Source organism: Mus caroli, unplaced genomic scaffold, assembly GCF_978045245.1.
Source record: "Mus caroli unplaced genomic scaffold, Mus_caroli_1 scaffold_8, whole genome shotgun sequence".
Lineage (NCBI taxonomy): Eukaryota > Metazoa > Chordata > Mammalia > Rodentia > Muridae > Mus > Mus caroli.
This window is the reverse complement of record NW_028227263.1, coordinates 115,216,899-115,233,549: the sequence shown is the minus strand read 5'-3', so window position 1 is coordinate 115,233,549 and position 16,651 is coordinate 115,216,899. Positions and strand designations below refer to the sequence as shown.

The 16,651-nt window shown below is 44.7% G+C and overlaps 2 protein-coding genes across 4 annotated transcripts in view; one reads left to right on the top strand and one right to left on the bottom strand.

Moving 5' to 3' along the window:
- Znf569 (zinc finger protein 569) overlaps window positions 1-3,935 on the bottom strand; it is a 25,814-nt gene extending 21,879 nt beyond the window's left edge. For 2 of the 3 annotated variants that reach the window (XM_085841895.1, XM_029479695.2), the window contains exons 1-2: window positions 3,684-3,935; window positions 1,753-1,937 (exon numbers count right to left, since the gene is read on the bottom strand). The gene's annotated coding sequence lies outside the window, so the exon portion shown is untranslated. Of the gene's footprint in view, window positions 1-1,752; window positions 1,938-3,559; window positions 3,607-3,683 lie in introns of those variants that run through there. The other variant, XM_029479696.2, reaches the window with a different exon arrangement.
- On the top strand, window positions 3,759-16,651 carry LOC115029056 (uncharacterized). The gene is given in 6 exon segments (XM_085842467.1): window positions 3,759-3,785; window positions 7,079-7,393; window positions 9,577-9,703; window positions 11,616-11,711; window positions 15,043-15,224; window positions 15,450-16,651. Coding segments are annotated over 5 exon segments (1,527 nt in total). The 5' UTR covers window positions 3,759-3,785; window positions 7,079-7,360; the 3' UTR covers window positions 16,539-16,651.

Below are 16,651 nucleotides of genomic sequence, written 5' to 3'. Positions count from 1 at the left end.
GTTAAGAGCTGTCTAAATTTGATCGCTTCAGGTTTTCTTCTCTTATTCTCCTTGGCTCCATAATCCACCAAACTTGCTTCCTGAGACACCAGTAAATTTTATGTTACTAAATTCAGTGCATCATCTTTCTCAGTCTTCAGAACCCTCTCTGGATTTTGACACTGTGTTCATTAAATTAGACTTGTTCCTCGTGTGGAGGGTAACACATTGACCTCGTTCCCTCTGACTGTTCTAGCTAGTCTCTGTCAATCATTTTTACTGATTCTCCACTACCTGTCAGATATCATGTTAGAGTGATCCCCGGTGGGTCTTTCACCTCTACCTTTTCTGTCTTAGGTGTTCTCATTCACTCTTCTGTTTTCAGGATCATTTATAATGGTAATTTCCCATCCCAGGTCTCCTGAACTTGTATATACAGCTGCCAATGTGGCATTTCAATTTGAACGAATGTATCACACTGCACATACTACATCCCAAACCAGAATCTCATTTTCTCCTCAAGTAAGATCCCCCTCCATTCTCAAGAATTGAGTTCTTAGCCAGACAGTGGTGGTGCATGCCCTTAATCCCAGTACTTGGGAGGCAGAGGCAGGCAGATCTCTGAGTTCAAGTCCAGCCTGGTCTACAGAGCAAGTTCCCGGACAGCAAGGGCTACACAGGGAAAGTCTGTCTCAAATAACAAACAAAGCAACCAAAAAAAGAATTGAATTCTTAACTTACATTTGCAGTCTATGAATAAACACTGTGCCATCTTGTTACAGTCACATGGTGGCTCTGCTCTTGCAGCCACCTACCGCCGCGGCTCTGTTTTATGCTGTATTGAGTGTACCGCCTGTCACTACTGCTGATCCTGATCTCCAACGTATTTCCCCTGGACTATTCTAAGATCTTCCTGGGGCTGGAGAGATCGCTCAGCGATTAAGAGCACTGACTGCTCTTCGGAAGGTCCTGAGTTCAAATCCCAGCAAACCACACGGTGGCTCACAACCACCCATAATGAGATCAGATACCCTCTTCTGGTGTGTTTTTTTTTTTTTTTTTTTTTTTTTGGTTTTTCGAGACAGGGTTTCTCTTTATAGCTCTGGCTGTCCTGGAGCTCACTTTGTAGACCAGGCTGGCCTCGAACTCAGAAATCCGCCTGCCTCTGCCTCCCGAGTGCTGGGATTAAAGGCGTGCGCCACCACGCCCAGCTATCTCTTCTGGTGTGTTACAGTGTACCTATATAATAAATAAATCTTACAAAAAAAACAAAAAAAACCCTTCCTAATTGGTCTTTCTGTCCCCTCCCTCACCCCACCCCTGACACTTCTTCATTCCTTTTCCAGCTGTCACCAGAGCAGCAAAAGCAGATAGATTGAGCATTGAGCAGATAGATTATCATGCACATGTTCAAAATACCTCCCATCTCACTCAAGGTACTGCAGTCTACGAAGCCCAACTTCCTCTGCTCTCCCCCCACCCAGCCCACCCCTGGCCTTCCCCCTCCTTAGCTGTTTGAGTCACTGCCAGTGTGTTCATCAGAGCAAGCATGAAAACATCAAAACCTTGACAACTGCATTCTCCCTGTATGGAATAACCCTTTCTCCGATGTACTTGAACCTCGCTGCATTCTCCTGTCATCTACCTCCTTTCCTGTCCTCCCTGGCCCTCCATCTAGACTCTACTTCCCATCTCTAATTCTAAATAGCCTCCTATTTTGACATTTTTTTTCTAAGTATTTTTCAGCATCTGATAGGGTTCATAGTTACTTACTTTGTTTATTATCTGGTCCTCAGCAATGAAAGCATCATGATAGCTGGAGGAGAGGGGAGGTCACTGCTTCTTTTGTTCGCTGCTATATCCCACACACCACCAATTGACTGATATATGTCCAACATTCAATAAATATTGAGTTTATAAAAGGCTCCTCAGCGCAGGAAGAACTCTGAAAATGAGACCTGAAAACAGAAACAAATCACAAAAGAGATCCTTACTTAAACGATTGACCTTGCTAACAAGTACTGCTGTTGTGCCACGGAACCTTCATGAACCCCAAAAGGACCACCAACGAGCCCCAACGCAGCAGAAACATGGAGCCCTGAGTTCAGTGTCAGGCAAGCATTTATAGAAGCAAGAAGAGGGTATCTAGCCTGGTGCACATCTGATTGGGGATCCATTATGGCCTTTAACATAAATTTAAGCCAAGCCATAAACTTAACTCCTGCTTTCCTCCTGATGATGGCTGTTAGGAAGTGAAGTGTCAGGGCCAGGCTTGTAACCTGGAGGTGCTTGTAACCCTGACACAGCAGAGGTGCCAGAAGCAGGTTTTGTTGGGGGGTAACCTGGAAACTGGTAGGTACAGGTCTTGTTGGGGTGTAGCCTGGAAATGATGCTAGCTATTGGCCTGTTAGTTAACTTTAAGTTCAACCTTAGGTCAGGTTCTCTAAGAGGAGACGGAGTCTGAACCCAAAAGGCTTGGTCTCTCGAGTTTTATTTTATAACTATGAAGGTAAAGTTCCTGTTACTTACAGGACTCATTGCTCTCTAGGGTGTATCTCTATTCCAATATTGCTGAAATGCTGATGCATTGATTATTTCAGTAATATTGTAGATGTTAGAACTTTACATTGGGTATAAGTATTTAGATTTTGGGAGATTTTAATAAGGATATGCTTGTTAACATATCAACTCCACTTCTAAAAGCCACCCGAAGAGAGGGAGGAAACAAGAGGAGGTATGAGGGAAGAAATGGGGTACATTACAGCGTTGCCAAACAGTTCTGCAGGAACTTGGTTTATAACTTCAAGAGGTTATTAAAACAGAAATTAATCAGGATATATATATATATATATATATATATATATATATACATATACTTATGTGTGTGTGTATATGTGTGTGTGTGTTTAAATGGTATACACTTGTAATGTGTAATTGTTGATGTCAATATGTTAACAACATCAATGGTTAAATAAGAGCCGTAAGTTACAGAACTATATATATGATGTTACTGCTCTTTTAAGAGGCCATGCTCTTTATATGAGCACATAAATGCACGCGTTCATGCTCCCAACGAGTGTAAAGAAGTCAGTTTGTCAGGAGCTGCATGACTGACTGGGAGAAATGAATAATTTTTAGTCTTTGGGCTTTTCTGTATCTTGCTATTTGGGGAATGGAGTTGGGCAGCAAGGCAAATGAATTTCGCCTGTCATGTACACAAGACAGTTTGTCAATACAGGAAAATAGTCAAGTCCTGGAGATACTGATGCTTCATATAAAAATATTTTCAATTATTATAAACGGCTAAAGGTAGCACTCGTTCAAACGCGGTCTTCAGACTTCTCCACACAATCCTACCCGCCTGACTTCCACCCATAGAGTTTTTCATTAATGCATTCATTCATTATCTCAGCCATCACATGTGCACCCACTTTCGTAAATACACATAAAGGATAACGAGCAAATTAGTCACATCACGGCTGCTGCAAACCGCCGGCATCCCGTCCTCCACCCACACCCGCGCCCGCTCTACAGGGCCCTGGCTTCCACCCAGCACAAAGAGGCCTGGCCTCCAGCTCACGTCTTCCGGGACTCAACGCTGAGCCGGGCCACGGGTCTCGATCCCCCACCCCGACGCCACCCAAGGCTCACTGCCTCGGGGCTACGGCCTGGCGCTGCTAGGCTGGGAAAGAAGATCCACAAACCTGGGTCCGTTAGGCGCAGGGTAGCACTTCCCAGAGGGCCGCGCGGCTCGCCGGGCGAGTCTGGCCTTCGGCGTGCGAGTCAGGAGAGTGGCTAAGGCTCGGGTAAGGGCGCGGCGCTGCGGCAGGGGGATCGGCTTGGGCCTGGGCGGGTTTTGTAGCTGCAGCTACCCCGCGGCCTGGCATTCACAGCCTGGGGGTGCAACTTGCAACTGAGAAGAATCCGAAAGGATCCGTTGCTTTCTTGCTTTGAACTACATTTCCCAGAGCCCTTCGCGGCCCGAGACCTGTGCTCACCCAAATGAAAAACTGGCCCTCGGCTGTGAGACTCTCAGGGTTAGGGAGTCTGAGCCAGGAAGGAAGTGCGGCTGAGTTTGTTTAGTTTCCTTGGATCAGGGCTCTCCCCCGAGATTGTCTACCTCTTTATGATGGGGATGGTCCTCCGGAGTCTCAAACTCTTGGTAGCAGGCAGAAGGAGGAGTTACGTGAATACGTGTGTGTGTGTGTGAGAACTAGACTATGAGCTCAGGGTGTGGAGTTTATGGAGTTAAGAGACCTGGAAGTTCAGTGACGTTTAAAACTGTGTGAATTTGCAACCGCTTTTGTAATCATGGCTGGGTGTTCTCTGCAGCGTTTCATTGCTATCCTCCAATTTTGTCAGGAACATGCTTTTGTCTATACTTCGTAGACTCCTTGTTCTGACCGACAGTGTTCCTGGACTGGTAACGTAGGATTGTAAACACCATTGCTGGGCAATGTCTGCATACTAACTAGATCCTAAGGAAACGGAGCCATTTACTAGTCAACTAGACCCTTGTACCAGTTAGCCATTCATTCTCTCTCCATCAAAACAAAACAATCCCTGGTCTACAAAGTGAGTTCCAGGACAGCCAAGGCTATACAGAGAAACCCTGTCTCGAAAAACCAAAAAACAAAACAATCACCACTGGGGAGGGGGGCGTTATTATATATGCGTTTTTACAAATACTTTCCACCCTTGCTGTAGGAGTAATTTGTCCTTTTATTGTCCTGATAATACTCTTTAGTGAACAAGGTTTGTTTGTTTAGTTGGTTGGTTGGTTGGTTGGTTTGGTTTGGTTTGGTTTATTTCTACTTTCTATTTTATCTGCAGTTCGTGCATGCAATACACAGAGAGACCAGAAGGGGGCATCCGATTCCCTGAAACTGGAGTGGCCTGTGCTTGTGAGCTACTCCCTGAGAGTTCTGGGGATGAAACATGGGTCCTCTTCAAGAGCAACAAGTATTCTTGATGCCTAATCTCTCTCTCCAGCCCCTGCTTTAGATAGGTGGTATAGTGTACATAGTTCCTTTATCATAGTATTTAAGCAACATTATTTTATTTCACACAGAATATAGAACTCTAAGCAATAGTTTGTTTCTCTTTTCCTTTCATAATATTGTTGCTGTCAAATAAACTTCTTGAATTTGCCATCGCTTGACATGTAGACCAAACTGACCTCAAGCTCAGACAAATCACCCAGCTTTTGTTTGACAGGCCCACCCCCACCCTAACTTTTATTTTCTGTCTATCCCAGCACCACAGATAGCTTCTCCCATACAGTGTTGGTTTCTAATCAGACACCACAGAGAAGAATTCCATACACAAACGCATATCCATGATTCTAACCCTTCAACGTTTGTCCGACTCAATCTGACACTCTCCACAAATCTGTCCCTACCACAGCACATTTAAACATCACAAATATCATATATACTGTGAACACAATCAAGCACACATGACTCCAGAAATATTTGCCTAACCCAGCAAATCATGTTTTCCACCGTTACAAGAATTGCGTACACACTCAGAGAGTTAGGTATTATTCTCAAAATCTTGAAATTTTTCCTGAAGAAAAATGCTACGTGTTTGAATGAAGTACAGAGTCAGATGAAGACGATACGGAGGGCATGGCTGAGTGGCAGAGTGCTTGCCTGGCATGCTTGACAACCTGGGTTCCATCCCACAAAAAGATCTGTGAAGGGACTAGAGAAAAGGCTTAGCAGGGAGCTGGAGGGATGGCTCAGTGGTTAAGAGCACCGTCTGCTCTTCCAGAGGTCCTGAGTTCAATTCCCAGCAACCACATGGTGGCTCATAACCATCTGTAATGGAATCTGATGCCCTCTAATGGTGTGTCTGAAAACAGTGACAGTGTACTCATATACATAAAATAAATAAATCTTGGAAAGAAAGGAAGGAAGAAAAGAAAGAAAGAAAGAAAGAAAGAAAGAAAGAAAGAAAGAAAGAAAGAAAGAAAGGAAGGAAGGAAGAGAGAGAGAAAAAAGAAAAGGCTGAGCAATTAAGAGCACCCTGAGAACCGACACCCTCCTCTAGCCTCTCCTGGCAACCAGGCATACAAAGATATAGGCAAAAATACTCATACACATAAAAAGTAAAAATAGTTAAAATATTTTCAGTTTATTTTATTTATTGTGCATGGGTGTTCTGCTTGCGTTTGTGTCTGTATACACGTGGTTTGGCGGTGAGAAGAGACATTAGGACTGAGACTTGTCAGTCCCCCTGAACTCCAAGGTGCTACGGGTCCCTTCTATCCGGACTACATTTCCCAATGGCCCCAGAGGGAGCTGGGCCGTTGCCCCTTTGTGTTCTCTGGGAGCCCAGGCAACAGAGGATCTTCTTTCCTGCCCCACCTCCTACCCAGAGGCTAGATTCTCCTACTTGTGGCAGCTGGAGTGGAGGACATTCCAGAGCCTTCAGGGAAGAAGCGAGACTTTCCTGCAGGGAAGTGGCTGGGGAGTGTCCACCTGGAATCTGGTCGCCAGGCCTTCTGTGCGTCCCTGGGAGTAAGAAGTGGTTGTTACAGTTCTGGGAGCATGTCACCCAATGTGCAAGTGAATCTATGCCTGGTACCTTCCCTTTCCCCCTTGTGCATATCGGGGAGCCTCCTTGTGACTAGAATGTAAGTCCATTGTTAGTGATGGCAGCCTGTGGCACCAGAGCATCTGAGACGTGTAGGAGAGGGTGAACATCTGACGTCGTGTACATCCATGTGTGTGACAGTGGCTGGCAATGTCGTCTTTGAGACTTTGAGTATGTGAGTTTCCTGAAACTGTCACCCAGTGTCTTTTTTTTTTAAGATTTATTTATTTATATGTAAGTACATTGTAGCTGTCTTCAGACACATGAGAAGATGGCATCAGATCTCATTACAGATGGTTGTGAGCCACCATGTGGTTGCTGGGATTTGAACTCAGGACCTCCAGAAGAGCCTAACCACTGTGCCATCTCTCCAGCCCCACCCAGTGTCTTTTCAAGAAAGCCAAGTGGTGACAGTATGCTACCAAGTTTTGGAATCACTCTTCTATTGGAGAGAAGGATGGCTAAGTTTATTTCATCTTAGTGACTTATTTATTTCCAGGTGTATCTTTATCTAAACATTCACTCGTCTCTTCATCTGTACGCTCTGTAAATTTGCTGCCCAAGGAATAAATTGAAAATGACTTAAGCATGGGTTATATTGTATGTAAACGAATTGCTACGTCTCCACCAACTCTGTTTACTGAAGGGAAGGTTGCAACAGGAGGAAGAAACATCAGATGTTAGGTAATGTGGATGCTGAGAGGAACGCCAAGTTTGCCGTGTTCTTTTCCCATCTCAGCTAGCCCAGATCTCCATTTCTTAGGAGGAGCTGAGAGGAAGAATGGCTGTCGGACCTCTTAAAGCTGTGCACCAGGTGAGCTGGTATATTATTCTCTCTCCTTAATTCCGTTCCCACCTTTCAAAGTGAGCTGACATTAACTTCCCTGCTGCTGAAATGATTTGGGCTCCCCAGCAGGTGAGTCCCATCCCTGGCTGTCTCACTTGATTTTATATTAATTTCTTTCGCTCTGTGTGAAAGTCATTCGGTCAGTTCACTACCTTAAATGTTTTAAAACATAATTTGTAAATTTTTGTCTTTAAAAAAAAAAAGATTTATATTTATTTTATGTAAGTACACTGTAGCTGTCTTCAGACACCCCAGAAGAGGGCATCAGATCTCATTACGGATGGTTGTGAGCCACCATGTGGTTGCTGGGATTTGAACTCAGGACCTTTGGAAGAGCCATAGGTGCTCTTACTCACTAAGCCATCTCATCAGCCCCTCAAAAGATTTTTTTTTAAGCATATGTGTGCTTATCTGTGTGAATGTGTGCCACCTGTGTGCTGCTGCCCACACAGGACAGAAGTGTGTTCCAGGTCAGCCAGGGATACACAGAGAAACCCGGTCTCAAAAAACAAAACAAAACAAAACAAAAAATGCAGCGCTGGCCACTGAGCCGCCTGCAGCCAACCCTGTGCATATTTTTTGATGATCATACAGACGAGCAAGAGGGTGAGGGTGAGCGGGGTTGCTCTTGCAGAGGTTTCCAGTACCCATGTAAAACAGCTCAACACTGCCAGGACTCCAGCTTGAGGGGATTTCTGACGCCCCCTTCTGGCCTCCACAGGTACTTGCACTCATGTCTACACACAGACACACAGACACAAAAAAAAATCTTAAAAAAAAAAGAATGGAAAAATATGGCTGCTGCTGCTGCTGCTGGTGGTGGTGGTGGTGGTGGTGGTATGTTGTTGTTGTTGTTGTTGTTGTTGTTGTTGTTGTTGTTGTTGTTTGGGGTTTTTCACGTAAAGAGACCTGGAGTGCAACTGAATCATAGCTTAGCTCCAGATCTTTAAGAACTCTGCCCTGTCCCCTGGAAGCAGAAGCAAAATTAGAAATGAGGTTTCCATTTCTGTACACAAAACAGTTGGTTCTGTCCAGTCTATGCACAATTTCCAATTTCCAGAGCTGTGCCAAGTAACAGTGGGCCAATCTCATCCCCTTGAGCTTTTTTTTTTTTTTTGGTTTTTTCGAGACAGGGTTTCTCTGTGTAGCCCTGGCTGTCCTGGAGCTCACTTTGTAGACCAGGCTGGCCTCAAACTCAGAAATCCGCCTGCCTCTGCTTCCCAAGTGCTGGGATTAAAGGTGTGCACCACCACGCCCAGCTTTTTTTTAAGATTTATTTTATATATGTGAGTACACTGTAGCTGTCTTCAGACACACCAGAAGAGGGCATCAGATCCCATTACAGGTGGTTGTGAGCCACCATGTGGTTGTTGGGAATTGAACTCAGCACCTCTGGAAGAGCAGTCAGTGCTCTTAACCACTGAGCCATCTCTCCAGCCACCCCCTCTCCCTTGAGCTTCTTGAAATGTTCAACCATTCATTCATTCATTCATTCAAATTGCCCAGTGAGTATCTGAATGCTTTGTAAGTGGCTGTACTTTTGTACCACTGGGGACACAGCAGAAACCGAAGCAAACTCACTGTCCTGGTGGTGTTACATTTCAGTCACTGGGGAAAGGGACACGGAAATAAACAAAGCAAGCAGAGGGCTGTGAATGGGGCTCTGATGATAGAGTATTTGCCTAGTGTGCACAAAACCCTGAACCCCAGGACCTCATAAACTAGGTGTAATAGTGCACACTTGTAATCCTAACACTCTCGAGGCAGAGGCAGGAAAATCAAGACCTCAAGGTCATCTTCAGGGACACAGAGAATCTGAGGCCAGTCTGGGGTACATGAAACCCTGACTCAAAAAAATAAAATAAAACATAAATACATACATACATATGTATGTATATACATACAGCAAGAACAGTTAGACCAGTAGGGAACTGAGGTAGGAGCACTGTTCAGAATGATCTGAGAAAGAACGTAGCTGACATATTTGGGGATGTGGTTTCAGGGAGCGTCCTCATATTCCTACTCTATTGGAATGAAGAATGATTGTTGAAGCTGTTGCTTGAGTAGTGAAGTACTTTGTGCCAGGTGCTGAGTAGATAGGGTGAACACGGTGAGTGGGAGATTATTTCCTTTTCTTTCTTTTAATTCAGGAGCTGGTGACCTTCAGAGATGTGGCAATAGACTTCTCCCAAGAGGAATGGGATTGCCTGAATCCTTCTCAAAGGCATTTGTACAGTTGTGTGAAGTTGGAGAACTATAGAATCCTGGTGTCTCTGGGTGAGTGTGCTGGCTAGTTCTATGTCAACTTGACACATGCTCAAGTCATCTGAGAAGAGGGAACCTCAATTAAGAATAAGATTGGGGGCTGGAGAGATGGCTCAGTGGTTAAGAGCACTGACTGCTCTTCCAGAGGTACTGAGTTCAATTCCCAGCAACCGCATGGTGATTCACAACCATCTGTCATGGGATCCGATGCCCTCTTCTGGTGTGTCCAAAGACAGCTACAGTGTACTCATATGAATAAAATAAATCTTAAAAAAATATTAAAGAATAAAATTGGGCTGCAGGCAAGCCTGAGGGACATTTTCTTAAATAGTGACACTTAGGGATAGTCCAACCCATTGTGGGTGATGCCATCCCTGAACTGATTGTCCTAGGTTCTGTAAGAAAGCAGGGCTTGGTGGTGCATGCCTTTAATCCCAGCACTCAGGAGGCAGAGGCAGGCAGATTTCTGAGTTTGAGGCCAGCCTGGTCTACAAAGTGAGTTCCAGGGCAGCCAAGGCTATACAGAGAAACCCTGTCTCGAAAAACAAAAACAAACAAAAAAAAAGATTTATTTGTTTATGTATGTGAGTACACTCTTGCTGTCTTCAGACACATACCAGAAGAGGGCATCAGATTCCGATTCCATTGCAGATGGTTGTGAGCCACCATGTGTTTGCTGGGAATTGAACTCAGGACCTCTGGAACTGCCGTCTCTCCAGCCCCAGCCCTACCTTTTCTGAGACAGAATGTCTCACTGAACCTGGACCTCACTGATTTCCTAGACTGGCTGTGCAGTGAGCTCCAGGGCTCTGCTTGCTTCTGTCTCTCATAACAGCTGTGATTACAGGTGTACACTGTACCCCCATGGTTTTACATGGGTATCATTCTAGTGAAAGAAAGAAAACTAAATTCAAGACTTCAAAGCCCTAGCCAGAAAGTTTATTCAAGGTCCATGACTCAAGCGGCTTGCTAGTTAGGAGGGCTTTTTGGGCTTAGAGCAAAGAACAAAGGCTGTAAAGTCATCCCAGGAACCAACTAGCCATAAAGATAGGGAAGACATACAAGAATGTCCAGACTGGCCCAACGCCTCCCTATCTCCTGCCCTTCTGACCTAAGTTAAATGTTAACCAGATGCTCTGCTGTTGCCTCGATCTGCACTTACAGTCTGCTGATGTTTAAATGAACCAATCATGTGAAACCGTGCCAATTCCTCCCTGCTGATGTTTAAATGAACCATTCATGTGAAACCGCGCCAATTCCTCCCCCAGCCCCAGACCTTTTTCTATAAAAACCCCTAGCTTTCAAGCCTTGAATCCACTGTCTCCTGTGTGAGATACGTTTTGACCTGGGGCTCTGCCATTAAACTACCTCGTGTATTTACATCAAGACTGTCTGTTTGTGATTCTTTGGGTGCATGCCGACTAGAGATATGAGTGGGGGGTTTCCCCACTAGGTTCTTTAACTAGCTGAGCCATTTCTTCGGCCCCATATTTTTTATTATTAATGTTTTCATATAATACATGTTGATCATGTTTTCCCCTCCCTCAGCTCTACCAGACCCTTCCCTCTTCAATACCCAAGCAACTCTATACTCTTTCAAAAACAAAAAAACAAAACAACTAACAATAACAAAAGAGTCACAAAACACACACACACACACACAAAACAAAAACAAGTAAAAAGAGTCACAAAAACAAAATTCAAAACAAACAGTCCAAAGATCAATAAGAAATGCTGGAAAGATGGCTCAGTGGTTAAGAGCACCAACTGCTCTTCCAGAGGTCCTGAGTTCAATCCCCAGCAACCACATGGTAACTCACAAACACCTGTAATGGGATCCGATGCCCTCTTCTGGTGTGTCTGAAGACAGCTACAGTGTACTCATATGAATAAAATAGATAAAACTTTCTTTTCATATTTACAGGCCTTTGCTTTTCTAAGTCAAGTGTAATATTCCTGTTGGAACAAGGGAAAGAGCCATAGACAGTGAAGACAGAGCTGACAGACAGTTTGTCCACAGGTGAGTGCAGAGGAAATAGACAGCAACCTCTGAGGTGACCGCTCAGCATGACTCAAGAGAATGTCTCTTTGTTCTTTTTTGTGGCGTGTTCCCAAATGTCTTGGGCCTGAAAGAAGCTGGGGCCTCCCAGGCCACCATCCTCATGGGCACCTGACTCCTCCTCATGCTTTGATCCTTCTTCCCAGTAACTCCTTCCTTCCCTTTCTTTCTTTCTTTCTTTCTTTCTTTCTTTCTTTCTTTCTTTCTTTCTTTCTTTTAAATAAATCTTTTCAGATTTATTTAATATATATATGTGAGTACACTGTCACTTCAGACACACCAGAAGAGGGCATCAGATCCCATTACAGATGGTTGTGAGCCACCATGTGGTTGCTGGGAATTGAACTCAGGACCTCTGGAAGAGCAGTCAGTGCTCTTAACCACTGAGCCATCTCTCCAGCCCCCAGTAACTCCTTTCATCCATTGTCTGACTCCTGCTGCTTCTCAGGTCTGTAATTCCCTACAAATAGCCTTTTGCTGATTTGATGAACTCTAGGCCTACACTGAGAGTCAAATCCTGATCCTTACATGCAGTAAAACTCTAGAAAAGTTGGTTAACCTCTTTTTGTCATACCTAGAAGAATTCTCTTGAAGTACCTTGAACCTTGTTAGTGTGAACTCAGTGGCCATTCGGTCTTGGTATATCTACAAGTGTGTTAGCTCTCTCTGTCAGTCAGTCCACAGCTTCTCCAGAGCAGGAGCGAGGATTAAAAAGAAAAAGACAATTAGACAACACTGTAGCATGACCTCAGCCAGTTCCGAGGCTGAAGCAGGTTTATTTTTCCCAATCTGCTTTTATACCATTTTAATTACATGCAAGTAAAGAGGTCCAGCAGAACAATAAACACAAATAGTCAAGGAACAAACAAGGCAATAAATAGCGTCCCGTGATCACTCCATTGATCATGATCGCTGTTTCTAAGGGCTTGTCAGGATGGCCAAAATGTCTGAGCCTACTTCCCTGTCTTGGCCCAAAATCAGATTCTTGCCTGAAGCCTACTTCTTTGGTCCCACCCTAGAATTAAGATTCCTGCCTAAACTTACTTCCCTATTCCAGCCTAAAATTAGATTCCTGCCTGAGCTTACTTCCATGTCATGGCCTAATGTCAGATTCCTGCCTGAAGCCATTTTCCTTGTCCTTGGCCAATGTCAGACTCCTGCTAAGCAGCCCCAAAGCTCTCCACAGTCCGCCCTCTTTCTAATCAACACAAGCATCACCCAAGTTGCACTTCCTACACCACTCCTCTCGGTCTCCTCACCCCAAGGTACCACATGTGTGTTACCTGTATGTACAGATAACCAAACAGTTGGTAGGCTAGCAGCAGAGACCGCTACAGAAGGCATGTATAAAGAAAAAGTGTGCCATAAAGGAAACCCAGGAGAAAAGGCAGGAGGCAGAGAATTCTGGGTAGTAGAAGATGCCAGATTTTCACAAAAGCAAAAGTGAGCGAGCAGCTGTCAAGCATTTGAGGAACAGCTGGGTAACAGCTTAAGCTTGTGGTATAGGAAGATTTGCAGATCAGCCTAGGAAGCCCTGGGGAGAAACGAAGGACTGCTTTGCTGGTGTAAATACCTCTCCCAACCCCATAGTCCAAACTGCCTCAGCCAGGGTTATGTCCACACTCAGCTTTCTGAGAGGAAATTTTCATGGGTAATGTTGTAGTAAATGATGCTGAATTAAACCTGGTGTGTTATCATTAAATGAATCACTCACATAATAACCATTGTCACATATATGGAGTTTAGAATTTATTTTATTTTTGGACTCTGTGTGTGTGTGTGTGTATCCTAGTTACTTTTCTATTGCTGTGAAGAGACACCAATACCAAGGCAACTTATAGATGGAAGAAACAGTTTATTGGGGCTTACAGTTTCAAAGGGAAGTCCATCACCACCTTGGCAGGGATAAAGGCAGCAGACAGAAAGGCATTGATGCTGGAACAGTATCTTACATCTGATCCACAAACATAAAGAGAGAGAAAGGGAGAGAGAGAAGGAGAGGGAGAGGGGGGGAGGGGAGGGGAAGAGGGAGGAGGGAGGGGAGGGGGAGGGCTAACTGGGGATAGTATGAGCTTCTGAAACATTAAAGTCCACCCCTAGTGACACACTTCTTCAAACAAGGCCACACCTCCTGATCCTTCTCAAACAGTTCCACCAACTGGGGATCAAATATTCAAATATATGAGGCTGTAGGGGCAATTCTCATTCAAACCACCACAATGGTGTGTGTGTGTGTGTGTGTGTGTGTGTGTGTGTGTGTGTGTGCATGGATACATGTTTACAAGTGCTATCTGGAGATGGAACTAGTAATCCTGGAAACATGGAACCAGGCTTGGGTTCTCTGAAAGAACAGTACTTGCTCTTAATCGCTTGAGCCATTTCTCCATGTCGTATGTACTGGCTGGTTTTATGTGTCAACTTGACACAGCTAGAGTTATCACAGAGAAAGGAGCTTCAGGTGAGGAAATGCCTCCACAAGATCCAGCTGTGGGACATTTTCTCAATTAGTGATCAAGGGGGAAAGGCCCCTTACGGGTGGTGCCATCCCTGGCTGGTAGTCTTGGGTTCTATAAGAGAGCAGGCTGAGCAAGCCAATAAGTAACATCCCTCCATGGCCTCTGCATCAGCTCCTGCCTCCTGACCTGCTTGAGTTCCAGTCCTGACTTTCTTTGTTGATGAACAGCAATGTGGAAATGTAAGCTGAATAAACCCTTTCATCCCCAACTTGCTCCATGGTCATGATGTTTTGTCCAGGAATAGAAACCCTGACTAAGACACCGTATGTGAAGTTTAAATAGAACAAAACACCATTTAGTTACTTCTTAAATTAAGAAATAGTTCTGGAGCCGGGCAGTGGCAGTGGTGGCGCATACCTTTAATCCCAGCACTTGGGTGGCAGAGACAGGTGGGTTTCTTTTTTTTTTTTTTTTTTGGTTATTTTGTTTGTTTGTTTTTTGTTTTTCGAGACAGGGTTTCTCTGTATAGCCCTGGCTGTCCTGGAACTCACTCTGTAGACCAGGCTGGCCTTGAACTCAGAAGTTCGCCTGCCTCTGCCTCCCAAGTGCTGGGATTAAAGGTGTGTGCCACCACGCCCCACCTGACAGGTTGGTTTTTAAGTTCGAGTCCAGCCTGGTCTACAGAGTGAGTTCCAGAACAGCCAGGGCTACACAGAGAAACCCTGTCTCAAAAAAAAAAAAAAAAAAAAAAAAAGTTTACATACTTCACAGATATACTCTCATGACTGTGTTTTCTAGATACATATAGAGAAGACACTTTTTATTATTACTTTTAGGCTGGGAGTCTGTGTATGAAACTGAAGAATTAATCCCAAAGCAGGAACTCTATGAAGAACAGTCACCTGGAAAGATAATCGAAGGACTTAAAAGTCTTGGCCTGGAGTATCCCAGTTGGCTGAAAGAATGGAGTCCGGGTCATCATTTCAAGAGGCAATATGGGAATTTATTTTTTATTTATTTATTTATTTATTTTTAGCAATATGGGAATTTAAAGGCTTGTCTCAAAGAAGAGACCCTTGCTTTTCTTTTTTTTCTCTTTTTTTTTTTTCTTTTTTTTTTTTTTTGGTTTTTGGAGACAGGGTTTCTCTGTGTAGCCCTGGCTGTCCTGGCACTCACTTTGTGGACCAGGCTGGCCTCGAACTCAGAAATCCGCCTGCCTCTGCCTCCCGAGTGCTGGGATTAAAGGCGTGCGCCACCACGCCCGGCTGAGACCCTTGCTTTTGAAGCTCTCATTGATAACAGATCTTGGGGAAGTTTCCACCAGAGCACATTGCTTCAAACGCATCAGACAAGCCCAGAAGATGAGGAGGCATATAAAGAAGGCGCACACCAGAAAATCTTGAGAAAAAGCTCGGAGCCTCTTAAGCCCAAGATCATCTGCTCAGAGAAGAAACGTCTGAAGTGCAATGGCTGCGAGAAGGTTTTTAGCCAGAGCTCATGCCTCGCTCTCCATCAGAGAATCCACACTGGAGAGAAACCTTATGCGTGCATAGAATGTGGGAAAGCCTTCAGCCAGAGATCCAACCTTGTCCAGGATCACAGGATTCACACCGGAGAGAAGCCCTACCAGTGTAAGGAATGTGGGAAGGCCTTCAGCCAGAATGCACATCTGGCTCAGCACCTGCGAGTTCACACTGGAGAGAAGCCTTATGGGTGTAAGGTGTGCAGGAAGGCCTTCAGCCAGTTTGCCTACCTCGCTCAGCATCAGAGAGTTCACACTGGGGAGAAGCCCTATGAATGTATCGAATGTGGGAAAGCTTTTAGCAATAGGTCATCCATGGCTCAACACCAGAGAGTTCACACCGGAGAGAAACCTTATGAGTGCAGGGTCTGTGGGAAAGCATTTAGCCTTCGTGCATACCTCACGGTGCATCAGAGAGTTCACACAGGGGAGAGACCCTATGAATGTAAGGAATGTGGGAAGGCCTTCAGCCAAAATTCCCACCTTGCTCAACATCAGAGAGTTCATACCGGAGAAAAACCGTATAAGTGCCAAGAATGTAGGAAGGCCTTCAGCCAGATTGCCTACCTTGCTCAGCACCAGAGAGTTCACACTGGGGAGAAGCCCTACGAGTGTAATGTTTGTGGGAAGGCTTTCAGTTACTGTGGATCCCTTGCCCAGCATCAGAGAATCCACACAGGAGAGAGACACTATGAATGTAAAGAATGCAAGAAAACCTTCAGGCAACACGCACATCTCGCTCATCACCAGAGAATTCACGTCGGGAAGTCACTCCTATCACCCAGTCCAGGCAATCACCAAGTCCTATAAATGCCATCTTCTAAGTATTTCTGGAATTTATGTTCTTTTCTCTGATTTTAGTGTTGATTACAACTGTACAGTTTTCATGGGTTTTCTACTGTCTACTATTACTATCTTCAAAT